This window comes from Corythoichthys intestinalis, chromosome 4 (assembly GCF_030265065.1).
Source record: "Corythoichthys intestinalis isolate RoL2023-P3 chromosome 4, ASM3026506v1, whole genome shotgun sequence".
Taxonomy (NCBI): domain Eukaryota; kingdom Metazoa; phylum Chordata; class Actinopteri; order Syngnathiformes; family Syngnathidae; genus Corythoichthys; species Corythoichthys intestinalis.
The window spans coordinates 62,303,323-62,321,271 of record NC_080398.1 but is presented as its reverse complement, the minus strand read 5'-3'; the positions used below and the strand labels follow the sequence as shown (position 1 = coordinate 62,321,271).

The 17,949-nt window shown below is 40.2% G+C and overlaps 1 protein-coding gene across 8 annotated transcripts in view; it reads left to right on the top strand.

Annotated features, from left to right (window-relative positions):
• The window catches only part of LOC130914451 (adhesion G protein-coupled receptor B1-like), a 428,372-nt gene that overhangs the window by 327,771 nt on the left and 82,652 nt on the right, over positions 1–17,949 (top strand). For all 8 annotated transcript variants that reach the window (XR_009062924.1, XR_009062926.1, XM_057833647.1 and 5 more), the window contains one exon: positions 3,802–4,448. Coding sequence is in view for 6 of the 8 variants with exons in the window: in XM_057833647.1 (XP_057689630.1) it covers positions 3,802–4,448 (647 nt within the window). In the remaining 2 variants the exon portion in view is untranslated. The remainder of the gene's footprint in view (positions 1–3,801; positions 4,449–17,949) is intronic.

Below are 17,949 nucleotides of genomic sequence, written 5' to 3'. Positions count from 1 at the left end.
TAGCAAATTCCAGCCTGGCTTTTCTCTGTCTCTGGGTCAGAAGTGGGGTCTTCCTGGATATCCTCCCATAGAGTCTCTTTTCATTCAGACACCGATGGATAGTACGGGTTGACACTGTTGTACCCTCGGACTGAAGGACAGCTTCATTTTGTTTGGATGTTAGTCGAGGCTCTTTATACACTATCTGCACAATCTTTCACTGAAATATCTCGTCAATTTTTTTTTTTTCCGTCCACATCTAGGGAGGTTAGCCACAGTGCCATGGGCTTTACACTTATTGATGATACTGCGCACGGTAGACAGAGGAACATTCAGGTCTTTGGAGATGGACTTGTAGCCTTGAGATTGCCCATGCTTCCTCTCAATTTTGCTTCTCAAGTCCTCAGACATTTCTTTGGTCTTCTTTCTTTTCTCCATTCTCATTGTGGTGCACACAAGGACACAGGACAGAGGTTGAGTCAACTTTAATCCATTTTAACTGGCTGCAAGTGTGATTTAGTTATTGCCACCACCTCTTATGTGTCACAGGTCAGTAACAGGTGCTTTTTAATTCCACAAATTAGAGAAGCATCACATGATTTTTCAAAGGGTGCCAATACTTGTCCGGCCCATTTTTGGAGTATTGAGTCAAATGATAATGATTTATTAATTTTTTTCCCTTCTCTTTTGTGTTTTTTCATTGCAAGCAAAATCAATGAAAATATTACTACCAAAGCATTTATAATTGCAATGATTTTCTGGGAGAAATTGAGCATTATCTGACAGAATTGCAGGGGTGCCAATACTTTTGGCCAGCACTCTATATTTAGTCAGCGTTCGATTGAACTCAGGTTAAGAACCACTGTCCCAAACACACTCGTGACTGACTGAAGAGAGAGAGGGAAGAGTGGACGAGTTGGCTCGAGCATGAAGGCTGTTATGTTTTAGTGTTTTGTTGGTGTCAGCTGAGGCTTAAAGTAGTCGTGTTCATGCTTTCACAAATAAACCATTGAAAACCCTCGTAGATGTTGTGATACTTTAAAATAATAAGATAATAAAATAAGACAATGTACTTACCAAAGTACTTAGGCTACTTAGGCAAACTGCTGAGGGGAATGGAGAAGAAGGAGGAGGCTGTGAGAGAAATTGCATGTGCATGTCCACAGACATTTTAAGACATAAGGTCTGTGTGAACGCAAGACTGCTTTTGGCGACGGGCATCGAGCAAGCAACGGTTTTCGCGCAACGGAGTAACTTTGGTCTCAATTTAGCATATCTTTACCGATGTTCTTCAGTTTCTGTCCTTTCTCCAATCTTTTTACGATGTCAAGCTTTGTTTCCATGGTAATTGCTGTTCTTTTGGCTGGACCAACATTGCTAGAAGACCCAACTTTATTCTTTGGGGCCTAACGTGAATAAAAAAGGAGGGCAAATTGGCCAAGATACTCTCTGCGCACCAACACAGACAAGAACTATGCACTAGCTAAGCAGAAACAGTGGTGCTGTGGACGAAAAGGCGGACAGGGCACGGGTGTTGTAATTTTGAAACGTTGTCGACATAGTAACCCGAGGACTCCCTGCATCATGTTTAACTTGTTGCATGCTTTTACTTTCATTTTCACTCGTTTGATGACAATGGCAGTCTGTGCTTTCTTGATCCTGCTACTGTACAGTCTTGAAACTTTAAGTTAGTTTATTTTTTTAAGTCTTGATATATTAATTTAAAACGTCTCGAGAGTAGTTAGAATGGAGTAAACAGGACTCTGGAATATATTATTTTAAATGTACTAACCCTTCTCAAAAAATTAGCGTATTGTGATAAAGTTCATTATTTTCCATAATGTAATGATAAAAATTAAACTTTCATATATTTTAGATTCATTAAGCACAACTGAAGTATTTCAAGCCTTTTATTGTTTTATTTTTGATGATATTAGCAAAAAAAAAAAAAAAAAAGTAAAACCAAAAATCCCTATCTCAAAAAATTTGCATATTTCATCCAACCAATAAAAAAAGTGTTTTTAATACAAGAACGTCAACCTTTAAATAAAAATGTTCAGTTATGCACTCAGTACTTGGGCGGAAATCTTTTTGGTAGAAATGACTGCTTCAATGCAGCCTAGCATGGAAAAGAAGAAAAGAAAGCCCGCAAACACTTTGCTGAAGACATGTCAACAAAGCACATGGATTACTGGAACCATGTCCTATGTATGTCCTATGTCTGATGAGACGGGCCGGCTTTCTTGTGTACAGTCTTTAGAAGAGGCTTCCTCCTGGGGTGACAGCCATGCACACCAATTTGATGTCGAGTGCGGCGTATTGTCTGAGCACTAACAGGCTGACCCCTCACCTCTTCAATCTCTGCAACAATGCTGACAGCACTCATGTAACGAGTCACATGATATTTTGAAGGGTAAATAACAAGCTGTACTCAATTTGGACATTTAGGGATGTACGTAGTTCCCATGCGGTGTACCCACTTATGTTGCCAGGGATTTAGATATTAATGGCTTTGAGTTACTTTGAGGGGAAAATAAATTAACTCTATTATATAAGCCACACACAGACTACCTTTCATTGTGTCAAAGTGTCATTTTGTCAGTGTTGTACCATGAAAAGATAACTTAAATATCTGCAGAAATGCGAGGGGTTTACTCACTTTTGTGATACACTGTAAGCTACAGAGAAGCAGCACTGGACTGTTGCTCCGTGGTCCAAGGTACTTTTTTTCAGTTGAAAGCAAAGTTGGGAAGAAGGAAATGTCAAAATGCTTGAAGTCCAGTGTTAAGCACCCACAGTCAGTGATGATCTGGGGTGCCATTACAACTGCTGGTATTGGTTCAGTGTGTTTTATCAAGGGCAGGGCCAATGCAGCCAACTATCAGATTTTCGAGCACTTCATTTGTCCATCTGCTGAAAAGCTTTATGGAGATGAAGATTTCATTTTTCAGCACATCCATGCACCTGCTCACAGTGCCAAAACAATTGGTAAATGGTTTACTGACCGTGGTATTACTGTGCTTAATTAGCATGCCACGCGGCAGTGAAGCAGTCATTTCTGCCAAGGGATTCCCGACCATGTATTGAGTGCATAACTAAACATAATTATTTGAAGGTTGACTTTTATTTATTGTTTGGAGGAAATATGCTAATTTTTTGAGATAGGGATTTTTGGTTTTTCTTTACTTTTATGCCAAAATCATCAGTATTAAAACATTAAAAGGCTTGAACTTAAATTAATCTAAAATATATAAAAGTGTAATATTTATCATTACATCGTAGAAAATTATGAACTTTATCGCAATATGCTATTGTTTTTTTTAATAAGGAATAGTATAACTAATCTCAAAGGGAAATGTTGAAAGTCGACTAAATCACAAATGGACCACCTTCACGGAATGGATAATAGCAAATGCCCCACTGTATTTTTATTAGCATCTTTGTATTTACATTTAGATCTAACTATGCACCAACATTTGAAATTGTTATGAATTCGTCAAATTTTTCTTTTATCTCCGACAATAGTTAATGGTGGTTTAAATACCTGACATGTTTCAGCGGACATTTCCGCCTTCATCAGAGAGTCAACGGTGTTAGTGTGACGTGATAAGAAGCTGATAAGACGCGTCGTACTAACACCGGTGTCTCTCCGATTAAGGCGGAAGTGTCCGCCAAAACATGTCAGGTATTTAAACCAGCATTAACTATTGTCTGAGATGAAAGAAAAATTTGACTAATATAAAAGTGTAGACAAAATAAACTCAATACAGTTGTTATGAATTCGCCAATTTTTGAAACCACATTTCCTTTCTGTTCGTCTAGGTACTATGAAGCACTCCCCCGTCCAGGGAGAACAAAAGGCTTCTCCTGGGACTCTAACTAGCCAAAGGGGTTCTAACTTCAATACAATGCCAGCCAGTATGGCCAAAGTCCACCTCCCGAACAAGGCGGATTATACCAGCCACACACTGACTTTACGGAGAGAGAAATGCACTACTAAAGGAATCAGTACTGAGTTGCCAGGTGCTAAATCAATTTACATCTGTAACAGTGAGGTCTTTAAACAGCTCGATGATGAGCCACCACAAAGCAATGCAGAAGGAGGCAGTTGTGAGGGCACTGTCAAAGCCCCAGGGCTAGTAGTTTTACCAACCAACAACATGGGCACCTCAAGGCCAGCCAAAGACAAAGAAGAGCAACCAACCAAGTACAACATAAATGTTGAGCAGATGCCTCAGACGAGGCTTGTCCACCTAGCTAATTCTGTCAGTGGAGAGCCGTTGCTTGGATTTGGACTGAAGAGCCTGCCTGTGGATCAAGTCAGTGTGTCATGCCCAGAAAGAGACTCACCTGTGCACAACCTAAAAAGCCTGTCAAGAGACTCTCAGGCAGAAAGACAAGAATCTGGAAACTCTGCTGCTATAACCAAGAGTGAAACCGTTGCGACACTATCCATCAACTCCCTGGAGGTGAGTGGTACCCTTATCTCCATAATCCTATCCCAGCAATTCACTGGAAATGTCATATTTTGTATGTGATTTACTGTGAGATATTATTCTGTTGGTTATCAGGACCTTACCAAGTTGGTGCCCTAGACAAAATATTTGCTGCCCACACACACACGCACACAACACACTTACACACACACACACACACACACACACCAGCAAACATTAGCTAATTTTACCTCAAATGTTTATACACTCACACAAAATGGCATAGCATTACTTCTTTGAAATCTATTATATAAAAACAGTAAAACGGGGATCACTTTGTGCTGATTTGAATGAGGGCTTTACACTGCAGTTATAGATGGCCTTGAATTTCCAGAGAAAGTATTTCAGAGGTTCACCTACAAAGAGAAGATGAACATACTTTATTTGACCAATTGAGATTTTACATGATATTAGTCAAATAATTGCTCATTTTGAAACTAGCCTGACATAACCATAAGCCCCTTTCAGACATGCGCTGACCTCCATTTAAATCCCGGGAATTATACAGGTAGCCCTTATGTCTGACAGCAATTTCCTGGGTCGACTGACACTGATATTAACCAGGTCGCGTCCTAGTATAATGTCAGGGACTCGGAATCTGTGAAAGCAGCCTGAAGGCTGATGAGTTAAATATCATGGCGGGACGATCGTCATTTCCTCTTTCTTCGCAGTAAGATGAAAAGCGGTAAACAAACATCGCAATTATCAACATGACAAACTGGAAATAGCAAAATTAAACTGGAAAACATAACAAGATTAAATTGATACTGGATTTTATAGCCAAGGAAGAGACATCTTTGGAAATGTGTGGTTAATTTGTTTTCTGATGCCAACCAAAAATGGCGTAATTTCCGGGTCATAAAATACCGTGTACCGCCATCCGTGCAGAGAGAGCACTGAGTCGCCAACACAGGACAAGTCTGAAAGTGTCCAACCTGGGTACTTCCCGTTCCACTCCCCATGTCTGAAATCCATGAAACGGGTAAATCCCGCGTCACCTTACATGCGAATTCAGGGGCTAAAGATGCCTCGAAATGCCACCGAAAGTTAGGCAGGGGAACGTGACCACCACCTCCCTCCAGGCCACCCCTATCAATAGAGGTCAACTTGTCTTTTTCCATGATTGGCGGTTGGCGGTCGGCCGTTTTAAAAACTATAAAGCCGATATAATGGGCTAACTATATTGATCAGGCGACCGTGTAGGCAACTGCAGCCGCTGATGGAAGGATCCTGTCGCGCTCAGAGCCACCACGTGCCAGGAAACAAAAGGATGCACTCCAGGCCCACTTGTTTGAAACACATGGTAAGATTTGTTTCCTTATTTTGGTAAGAGAATATGCAATGTTGATTTAGCCTTTTTAGTTCTTTACTGTAGCAGTACCGCGGTTGAGTGCAGAGGTGGGTAGTAACGCTTTGCATTTACTCCGTTACATTTACTTGAGTAATTTTTTGGGGGGAAAAAATGTACTTCTAAATTTCGTCTTATCATGCGATACTTTTTACTTTTACTTGAGTAGATTTGTGAAGAACAAACGCTACTCTTACGCTGCTACTTTGGGCAACTATAGAGTAGTTTCATTTTTCCCTTTTTTTCCTACATATTAGATTTGACTTTATTTTTTCCATAGATGTCCACAATGGCTCTACCAATTTCAGCAATGAGATGTTGCAACAATAATAATATGACTTCATTATACCAATTAGATGTAACAATGCAGTCATATGACCACACACAAGTAGTCCTATGATCATGCAGTGGTGTCTTTAAAGCACCATTAAAAAAATAAACTATTCCATATAGTCGTTGACATTACTGACAGAACGAACGGATTTCAACCTCTTTCGCAGTTTTTATTTGGCACCCGTAGACCACAGAAAACTGGAGATATGATTGTTTTCATTTCATGGGAGGAAATATGTTTTCTCCACTAAATTGCACTAATGCTCTTTGATGTTTCATTTCTGTAGATTTTCCAGACGGATGTTAATGATTTTTGTCCAGTTTTTGGCCTAGATGTAATAGGTTATAATACACTATAGTAATAACCGTTCATATAGATGACATTGTGATAAAATATGCCGTTGTTTACGCAGTTACTCATTACTTGAGTATTCTTTTCACTGAAAATGTTTTTGCTTGTACTTGAGCAAACTTTTTTGAATGGCTACTTTTAGTTTTACTTGAGTAATATTATTTCCAAGTAAGGCTACTCTTGCTTTAGTCAAATTTTGGGATACTATTCCCACCTCACCCCAGTTAAGTGGTTCTTACATGATGCCTCAAAGTTCTGAAATCAAGGGTTCAACACCGGGCTCTGGTCTTCTTTTGTGGAGTTTTCATGTTCTCCCTGTGCCTCCGTGGGTTCCCTCCCACAACATACATTGATAGGCTGACTGTCCAATTCAAATTATCCCTAGGTATGTGTTATGTACTTCCTTTATCTGAGTACATGTCAGGCCGAGACTTGAATGGAACAACACGTCTTTATTCAGCCTGCTTCTCAGCATATGTGCCCCTGACACACCACAGAGATTCCTTTTATACTGTAAAACCACACCCACAGGAAGTGCACACTATGACAACAGCAGTGTAACATAAATATGTTACATCTCCTCCCCCCTTACATAAAATATCTCAGAAATAAACACAAAAGAACCTCCTGCTTTTCCCTTCTTTCTTATTACTTATTAAATCTTATAAATCCAATCTAGCAGGCAGTTGCCTGTCAGGTGCAGGATAACGACGTTCAACAGTCACTTCGGATTTTCCGCTTGTGGAAACAGTTACCGATACCGTTTCAGATTCAATTTCTGCATGGTTTGAATTAGACACAATTACAGCAGAATTGTTTGGTTTTGACACATCCGATAAACCAGACATTTCGGGTAGAATTACACTGCTATAATCCTAATCACCAGACACTTCTGGAGTAGTGCCTGGTGTTCTCAACAATTGATCCACATGGCGACGTCAAACATAATCAGCTGTCTGAACTGTGTAGGACACAGGCCCAGTTTGAGCAATGATGGTGGCAGGGGACCACTTTTCCTTACTCCGATAACTCCATAACCATAACAGAGTCACCAGGTGCAAAAACTCGGTTCTTGGAATGCAGGTCGCTGTACTTGACTTGTTTCCGTTGATCCATTTGAACAATCTCAGGTGGTTTCAGCAGGTGCATTTTTAATTTTTATTTCATATTTATTTTATCAGGCAGTCTCATTGAGATTAATATGTCTTTTACAAGAGAGGCCTGAGCACAAAGAAACATTCACAAATATCAAACAACAAAAAATGCACAGAAACAGAAACAGTTGCAATAATCGGTAAAAACATCAGACAAAAGAGATTTAAATCACCAAGATGAATGATTGACTGTAGTTTAAGAGTAGTTTGCAATTCGTTCCATTTAAGAGGAGCGTAGTAGCTAAAACCAGTTCTGCCAACATTAGTGCGAGTAAATGGAATGTTTAGGGTTAAGTAGTTGGATGATCGTGTTTTGTAGTTACTGGATTTGAATGACAGGAGAGATGTGAGGTAGTTTGCACAGTAAAGCCTTATAGATGAATAACATGATATGGATATTTCTTCTTGACTGTAGTGAGGACCAACCAACGTTTTGATAAAGGGTACAATGATGAGTGTAGAAATTGTCATTGGTGATGAAACGTAGTGCACTGTGATAGACCGGGTTTAACTGTTGAAGAGTTGATGGAGCTGCATGACAGTACAGGATTTCCCCATAATCGAGAACAGAAACAAAAGAAGATAATACAATGGTTTTTCGGTTAGAAGTTGACAGACAGCCTTTGATTCTATACAGGAAGCTAAGTTTAAATTTAAGTTTACGGATTAGATGATGAATATGAGTTTTGTGATAAATTACTGTCAATCCAAATTCCTAAGAATTTGTATGAATCAGTGAGAGTAATTTGAGTACCATTTAGGGATTTGATTAAGTCATTGTATCATGGGTAAGTCATTGTCAGTAATAGTGGAAGTGGAGAAAAGCATGTATTTAGTTTTTTCAGCATTTAAAACTAATCTGTGATTATGAAGAGGTATTTGTAAGCTATCAAAAGCAGTCTGTAAATGAGTCAGAGCTAGAGATGGGGAAGAACCGGACGCATATAGAATACAATCATCAGCAAAAAAGTGGACATTACAATATTGATTAGGAAGAAAAATATTATTAATGTATAACGTAAAAAGGAGTGGTCCAAGGACAGACCCCTGCGGCACCTCATTTTTAATAGTAAGTGGACTTGATTGAACACCGTCAGCAGCAACAGTTTGTATTCTGTCTGTAAGGTAGGACTTAAACCAGTTGAGGGCATTAACGTCTAAACCTATGGCCTGCAGTTTATGAAGTTGAATTTTATGATCAATGGTATCGAATACTTTTGAAAGATCAATGAAAAGAGCAGCACAGAACTGTTTATTATCAAGAAAGGAGACAATGTTATTTAGAACAGAAACTGAAGCTGTAATTGTACTGTGACCTGGGCGAAAACCAAACTTTTGCGGCTGAAGTATGTTAGATGAGTCAATAAAAGAACGTAGTTGAGAATTGATCAATGATTCAAGAATTTTGTATAAAAACGGAAGCTTGGATATTGGACAGTAATTATTGAGGTCAGAGATATCATCATTTTTATGTAGCGGGATTACAGTAGCAGTTTTCCAAGGGGATGGGATGATGCCAGAAAGAAGGGTTTGGTTAAAAATGTGAGCTAAATATGGACTGATCAAATGAGCACTTAATTGAAGAAGATATGGATCTAGATGGTCTGCACCAGCATTTTTTGAAGCCTTCCCTTTCATCAAAATTTTAAAAATATCAGAACTTTGAAAAAGGGAGGACGATAATTTGGGTTGAGAGTTGATTTGCAAATTAAGGGCTCCGTCTAAAGGAACGTTATGATAATTGCTTTGGTTGACATGGAGGAGTTACAGTACGTAGCTCTCGAGAAAACATTAGGCTCGCTGGCGACACGGTGTTTGGCTTGCAGGAATTCAACCATTTCTTTTGACACAAATGTGGGCCAGTTATCTGACACGAGTTGCGCAGAGGCTCCAAAACGGCTAAACATCTCTCCTAACTTCTCGATTGTCTTTTGCGATGTGGTTGATTTCATGATAGCTACCTCTGTCTACTTACTATGGGCATCGATAGCAACCAGCAACATTTGATTTCGAAAGGGCCCACAAAGTCAATATAAATGCAGTGCCAAGGGTCTTGAGGAAAATCCCAAGGATGAAGTGTGGCTGCAGGTGGATTGCTGTGAATCTTCTGGCAAGATGAACAATTATTTTCTTCTATGTGTTTATCTAATCCTGGCCACCAAAAATAACTTCTCGCCATTTTTTTCATTTGAGCAATACCACTGTGACCTGCATGCAGTTGCGCAAGCATTTCAGTACCCAGTGACTGTGGCACACTCTCACTCCCCCACAGCAAACAACCCGATTGAACAGAAAGTTCCCACCTCCTATCCCATAAAAGGTTTGAGACTTGGTTTGCCTTTTAATTACCATGTTCATGACGACTGACAGTTCGGGGTCGTTCCGAGTTGCACATTTCACTTGCAAAGCTGGAATTGGTGCATGTTCAACATTTCGGGAATAGAATATGTCCACTGAGGTTGGTTCATGTTTAGTGACAGGAAGCGTCAACCTCGAAAGTCTGTCAGCATTGCAATGCAAATTCCTGTGATTTACGATACTTTATGTCGTAAGAGTGAGCTGATAACAACAGGGCCACCTCTTAAGACGAGCAGTAGCCAGCGAAGGGATTCCTGCATGAGGTCCCAATATCGTTGTTAGTTGTCTGTGATCTGTTAACAGAGTAAACTTCCATACGTCCATACAAATATTGGTGGAACTTCATCAATCCAAAAATAATGCTCAATGCTTCTCATTCCAATTGAGCATAGTTTGACTCTGCTTTGTTAAGTGTTCTTGATGCGAAAGCAATTGGTCTTTCATCTCCGTTTAGGAACACATGGGACATGAGAGCACCCACACCATGGGGTGAAGCATCGCATGCCAGCTGTAATGAGTGAGAACCTCTGATGTAATCAGGGCGTTTTTTTGAATTTCGAAAAGCTTTGTTGCACTCATTCGTCCATTTCCATTTTATATCTACGCACAACAGCTCTTGCAATGGTTTAAGAAGTGATGCCAATTTGGGAATAAACCGACCATTATAGGTCAGTAGAGCTAAAAAAGATCTAAGCTGACTCCCATTTTCTTGGGGGGGGGGGTGCATCCACAATTGCCTTTGTCATGTATGGAGCCTTGTGTAGCCCTTCTTGGTCTATCACATGCCCGAGATACTCCACTGATGATCTCAAAAATTCACATTTTTCGTTGCGCATTCGAAGACTATACTGCCATAGCCTTTTTAAGACCGCATCCAGATTGCGAAGATGCTCCTCGTCGTTTGCACCGGTGGAGAGAATGTCATCCAAGTAACATTGTACTCACACAATGTTAACACATAAACACAGCTGGAGCAGATGTGAAACCAGTAGTTAATCTGCAATATCTGAAAGACCTTTGTGCGTGTTAATTGTCAGCCACGTGCATCTGCAGATAAGCTTGGTTGAGGTAATTTTGCTGAATGTTTGACCCCCTCTCAGACCTGCAAACAAATCATAAATCAATGGAAGCGGATACTGAGCCGCACGAAGAACTTTAAAATCTCCACATGTGCGAATTCCGCAATTCTTTTTTGGAACCGGCGCAATTAGTGTCGCCCATTCGCTGGTGGTGACTGGTTCCAAAACACCACTTTTGACCAACGCATCCAGGTAAGCCTCGACTTTTTCACGAATTGCATACGGCACTGTCCTAGCCTTCATAAACACAGGTTTGCTTCCTGGTTTAATGTGCAATTTCTTTGTAATGTCCTTCATGCTGCCCAATTCCTCACAGTCGTCCCATGATATAAGCAAAATTCCCTTTTGTGACATACACTGGAAGTTTGGCAGTTTGCTCATTGCATTGCACAGTAATGTCAGTCATTCCTTTCATGTGCACTTTGTGTCCAGTGTACGCTGTGAACACAATGTCTGACGGTCTTAATGGAAGGTGTCTCAAACACTGTTTATAGACTTGGTAAGACACAAGCGATGCCTTTGATCCAGTGTCTATTTGCATTTTGACTGGATGACCCTTACTGTCCTGTGTCTTGTGGGTGTTTTATGGTACCACAGAGTAGCTTTTCCAATTTTGTTGTTTGCTCGGCTTGCAATGACAATAAAGGAATTGAATTAAATTGAATTCAATGCACTCTGTGCATGTCCCTGTCATCTTCGGAAGTAGAAGCACTCTCTACTGCTTTGACATATTCCTTTGTTTTCTTCTTGTCATCCATTTTCCTTCCTTTTTCTATGCTTGTTTTATTCCGACAGGCACGCTCAACATGACCCTTCTTTCCACAATTATGACAGTTCATTTCTATGTACCAGCAGGTGGAGGCAAGGTGCTCCAGCAACAATGCTTTGGGTACTTGCCACCTGGTGTATTCTGCTCGTAATGTTTAGTTGTTTAGCCTCCTTTGAAGTCATTTCCATAGCAACACTTACATCAAAGGCTTTCTTTAATGTCAGTACATTTTCTGGGAGTAACTTCTTTTGTGGCGCTTCATTTCTCAGTGCACATACCAATCTGTCCCTTAATGTGTCTTCTAAAACATCACCAAACTCACAATGTTCAGCAAATCGGAATCTCTCTGAAATTACAAGAGGGTTGGGTGAAAAATGCGCATTAAGAGTATCCACGATATTCCTGTACGTTCTGCTACAGGTTTTAAGGTTAAAGCAAGTTTCTCAGTAAAGTAAACGTCTTTGGCCCAATAACGCTCAAAAACGTGGGCACCACTTTCTTTTCCGCTAGTTCGTTAGCTTCCACAACATAGCCAAACCGCTCCGTGTATGAGCTCCACTGTTCCACAAGCTCATCAAAAGGTCCAACAGAGCCGATAACTCCCACCATAGCGCCTGGTTATACAGCAACTTCATGCTCGTTTTGAACGCCTGCAAGACTGAATTTATTAGTAATAAATAAGTAAGATGGGAAAAGCAGGTGGTTCTTTTGTGTTTATTTCTGGGACATGTTATGTAAGGGGGAGGAGATGTAACATATTTATGTCACACTGCTGTTGCCAGAGTGTGCACTTTCTGTGGGTGTGGTATTACAGTATAAAAGGAATCTCTGTGACGTGTCGGTGGCACATATGCTGGGAAGCACACTGAATAAAAAAGTGTTGTTCCATTCAAGTCTCGGCCATACATGCACTAGATTAAGGAAGTACATACTGTAACAAACAGCCAAACACTTCAAGAATGAATTGCCACAGCGCACTACCGCTAGTTTGTAACAAGCTAATCGATGATTGACACATTTGAGCCTTTGATCGTTGAGCTACAAAGCTTCTTTGGCATGGTCAAAGCTACAAACCTGTCAATCATCGTCACCTTTAGCTAGCTAACTTCAGGGCACTGCTGACAAAGAAAAGCAGCAGGAGGAAATATGAGAGGCTGTACCATCAAGAAGCAGAAAAACACATGTATTTTAAACAACGTGATGAACTGATCCTTTTCACCCGATTTTGATCCTCTGAAAAATGGCGCGACTGTTGACTTCCGGCAACAGTCTCGAGTTGAGAAACAGGGCGCTGTGATGTGTACGGAGGAAGGAGTCTTCTTCACTATACAGCCATACTGTTGTATGAGAAGGACTAAGGATTCAGATGATTTTCCGGATTAATACGTTTATTTTTCGCATCACGCCAGCCAAACGGCTGCAGAAAAATCTTGCCGTAACAAGGGAGAGGCGTGTGCGCCTTTTTGGGTTTTCAAAAGGTTCCCATTCACCGGTGGATATAGGCCAAAACAAGTTCTACTACTGTGGGACCATTGGACTTACCAGGAAATGAGTAAACATTGTGTTTTGTATTATGTCAAATACTGGGATCATTTTAATATGTAGGTGTCTTGCATTTTGTGGCTGACATGCTCCTTTCCCCCTCGGCCGATGACCGGCGGCTTGTCGCACATCCCCCCGCCGGGAAAGCACCATACTCGGCTTTTTCCCCTCTTCATGTGCCCTGCGTTCTGTCAAATTTTCCGACCGATCAGAAATTGCAACTTTGAATTGAAAATAGCCGCGAATACAGCGATTACAAAGTAAACACTAAAAACTTTCTTTAAATAAAGGACTACTTACGTTTGATCATGGATGGGCATGTAAAAAGCTCTCCTCATACACATTAGCTGCACGTTAGCCGCACAACAACTGCAGCCGCCCTCCTCCACTGAGTCTCTCGCTGTTTACGACTTCGCCGTGTAGTAAAGCATTATTTTGCCATATCCGTGTTGACCATTTGGCAGCACACTCCTCCGACGTCGGCCGGTTTGTTCAGCGGTCATGGTCCAGCTGCTTCCCCGGCGAGCTCTCCTGTCCATAGTAGCAGGGGAACGAGCTGTAAATTGCTCGCCGCCGAGCGGTTTGCCAATCGGCGTAGACAATCGATAACCCAGTCGTCATGTGAAATTATCCGGGCTAGTTATGTGTGATTTTCCGCTTGGAAGACTTTCACTCGGTTCGGGTTAGCATGTCGGCTAGCTGTCACGCCTCTTGGTTTTCATTCCCCGAAGCTGGGGAAGGGCAATGATATAAGCCTGATTTATGTGGCATAAAATATCGTTCAGGAGGTGCGACAGTAAAGGTGAAGTCGACAGTTTTGACCATTATGGAGTAATTTTGCCATGTCGTCTTGAATAAATGCATTTTTATTATTTCATATTCCATTTAGCACAAGACTGTTATTCGTCATTACCATGCCATTTATTTAGCTTTCGGGGAAAAATACTTGGATAAAAAGAATATGCTGTAAAGATTAGAGTCGAGAGACTGAATCAATGACATTTTGCGGCTCTCTTTGTCGCGTTTTCCTCGTTGTGAATAATTTCCCCTCAATGGGCTGCATACTAAATCAGATGAAATCGTGACTCCGCTGACGTCATCCACCTGTTGGGGACTCTAGAGCCCTATAATGGCAGGCGTGGCTAACTGGCAGATTAAAAGACTAATATCTCGTCAACTGCGCTTTCCTAAATTTTTGTATATACAGTGAGCCCTCATTTTTCGCGGTTAATGGGGACCAGAACCACCGCGATAAGTTAAAAACCGCGAAGTAGTGACCCCCCCCCCCCCCCCCCCCCCAAAAAAAAAAAAAAAAAAAAATTATATATTTTTCTTTAAACCTGTTCTGTTCAGCTTCTTGGATACATGATAATTTTATTTTATGTATATTACATTCTGTATATATTTTTTTGTGTATACAGTACACTAGTTTGAAAAGTAAATGCAATATTAATATACAATAACATGCATATGATGAATAAAATGTACTAACCACTCTGATGATCTTGATAAATGAAGAAAAAACTCCAGAACAATAGATTTGAAGATAAAGATGATTTATTGAGAAGAGTAGACAGGCAGCAAGGATTTGTTTTTGTTCTTTAAAGCGCGAGGATTCTGGGACTTGTAAATTAAGGCGGGCTTGAGCATGAATCCCTCAGCATTCCCACACATGATGAGAGTCACGTGATCTTTGTGGGCCTTAAAGCCTCGCCTCTTCACTTCTTCCTTGAAAAGGAACATCCTGGATTGCATCCGCTTCCAAAAAAAGCCAGTCTCGTCCATGTTAAACACCTGCTCCAGGAGATAGCCACCTTCCTCAATTAATTTGGGAAATTGGTCCTCAACATAACGAACAGCTGCGTCATGGTCTGCCGAGGAGGCCTCCCCATGCAATGTAACACTGCGAAGTCCAAACCTCTTTTTGAATTTTTCGAACCAGCCCTTGCTGGCAACAAAACTACAATTTGCTTCACTGGAAGCACTGGTACTAGGCTGTGGTTCATCCTCTTTGTAGTCGGCATCACCACCACCTTCATTCAACTCTCCTTCAGGAATGAGGCTATCATACAGCGCTTTGGCTTTTGCCCGAATCGTGTTTGTATCGAGACTCACCTTCTTTTCCCGACAGTCCGATATCCACACTATTAGTGCATTTTCCATTTTTACAATTGTCTTGTTGCGAGGAGTCAGGACTCGCTTAGTGTCCCTGGAAAACGACATTAAGGCGGTCTTTCGGATTTTCGCCTCGTCTTTTTTCATGTAACGAACGGTTGATTCGCTTAGTCCGTAATGGCGTGCAACAGACACAACAGGCCAACTTTAAGCATGTCCAGTAAATGAACTTTCTCGTGCACCGTTATCATTTTTCTTTTCTTCTTGGGTTCGCTAGAGAATTGAGCGAGCGGGGGACGCTTTGGAGCCATTTTCCTTCGATTGCTGAAAGGTTAAGCATCTCGGCCAACAGCTTGCAATATTCCCGAGATATGCTAGACAGCGAATCAGAGCGGTCGAATATGAGTTGGGCGGGCTCTCCTTGCCTTCTGTTAGGGAATGGGCAGATTTTACACCATATTTTCTCCATTATTTTAATTTTTTATGCATGTATATTAGGGCTGTCAAATGATTACAATTTTTATTCGAGTTAATCACATCTTAAAAATTAATTAATCGTAATTAATCGCAATTCAAACCATCTCTAAAATATGCCATATTTTTCGGTAAATTATTGTTGGAATGGAAAGATAAGACACAAGACGGATAAATACATACAACATACTGTACATAAGTACTGTATTTGTTTATTATAACAATATATCCACAAATGGCATTATTAACATTCTTTCTGTTAAAGTGATCCACGGATAGAAAGACTTGTAGTTCTTAAAAGATAAATGTTATAGTTACAAGTTATAGTAATTTTATATTAAAACCCCTCTTCATGTTTTCGTTTTAATAAAATTTGTAAAATTTTCAATCAAAAGTATAGTTAATATAATAATAAGAAGAATAAAAATAACAATAAGAAGAGAGTGACCAAAGTCTGAGTAAGTTTTACGTGTATTTTGCATAGCTATTTTGATATGGAATGCCAGTTCATTTTGCATTGTTGTTTAACTGTGTGAGACTAGGGACTCATTACTGTAGACTGAAGTGCTTTTCTTTTTGTGAACATTATTTTTTTTTTGAGAGATAGGAATATCATTTTTGTTGTGCTTTCACTAAATGATACTTATGTTTGATGTGAAGGAGTTGCCGAAGCTTATGCCAATAAACGGCGCGGTCCAAAGAACGCCTGTGTCCACTCGCCTTTATAACATATATATCGCTGTACATATCTTACCCAAAATACAACAACAGACACATAATTGCCACTAAAAGAAAGAAAATTTACAGAAATATGTGTGGAGCACAAATAGCACAATGCAACAGTATAAACGTCTCACAACTACTAATTCTCCCACGTTTAGAAGGAATAACATTAGTATGGAACGGCGTTGCCCCCAAGCGGCCGGTGGCATTCTCTTCACTCTTAATGTCCATAAACGGCGTCATTGTAATCTGTTTGAGGCAATGTGTGAGCAGGTCATTCAGTGCATGCATTAATTGCGTCAAATATTTTAACGTGATTAATTAAAAAAATTAATTAACGCCCGTTAACGTGATAATTTTGACAGCCCTAATCTATTTTTTTTTTTTTTTTTTGACTGGAAAAAAATCTGTGATAGACTGAAACAGCGAAATTCGAAGCGCAAAGTAGCAAGGGGTCACTGTAGTCGAATCATCTCAAAATATGATTCTAATTCACATAATAATCCTATTTAAGACTTTTTTTTCTCCTGTCGTACGCACTTTAAAATAACATAAACTGTTAATAACCTAACCTAAGTAGGCAGAGTCCTAGCAGCGACGAAGCCAAAAGAAGTAGCTTCCAGCCAGAGTAAACGCCGATGGACAAAGGGGGTGTGGAAGTCGCGGGGGAAAAAATGTGACAAGAAGAGGGACTCGTCATGTGGTAAAAGTATTGTGCTCAACCACTGTAAATGCACATGTATGCATTTAAATACTATTCTATTTGTATTCTGTTCACTTGATTAAACTCCAAGCTACTCACGGACAGATTCAAATGCACTGTACTCGATGTGACGTGAGACATCAGGGGGAAAGCAACCTCAGAACGAGCATGTAGCAATGATGAAGAAAATTTTATTTTCCTTCATTTAATGATTTATATTTTTAGACAGGGTGCTGAGAAATTTTGCATGCCAGAGACTTCCAAGCATTTTCAAGGACTTTACGCAAAATTCAAGCATTTCTCAAAATTTGAAAACACAACACTAAAATAAAATCATTTTCAAGGATTTCAAGGACCCAAGAGCCAAATACATTTGAATCATTCAATATAAAGAAGTAAATGACAGAACATAATCCAAAGGAATAAAAATAAAGTGTGGGTGAGTGAGGCGATGACTGAAAATGAAAGTGATACCAATGTAGCAGAACGTGTGTGGGTGCAAAAACACTTTTTGTGAGTCAAAA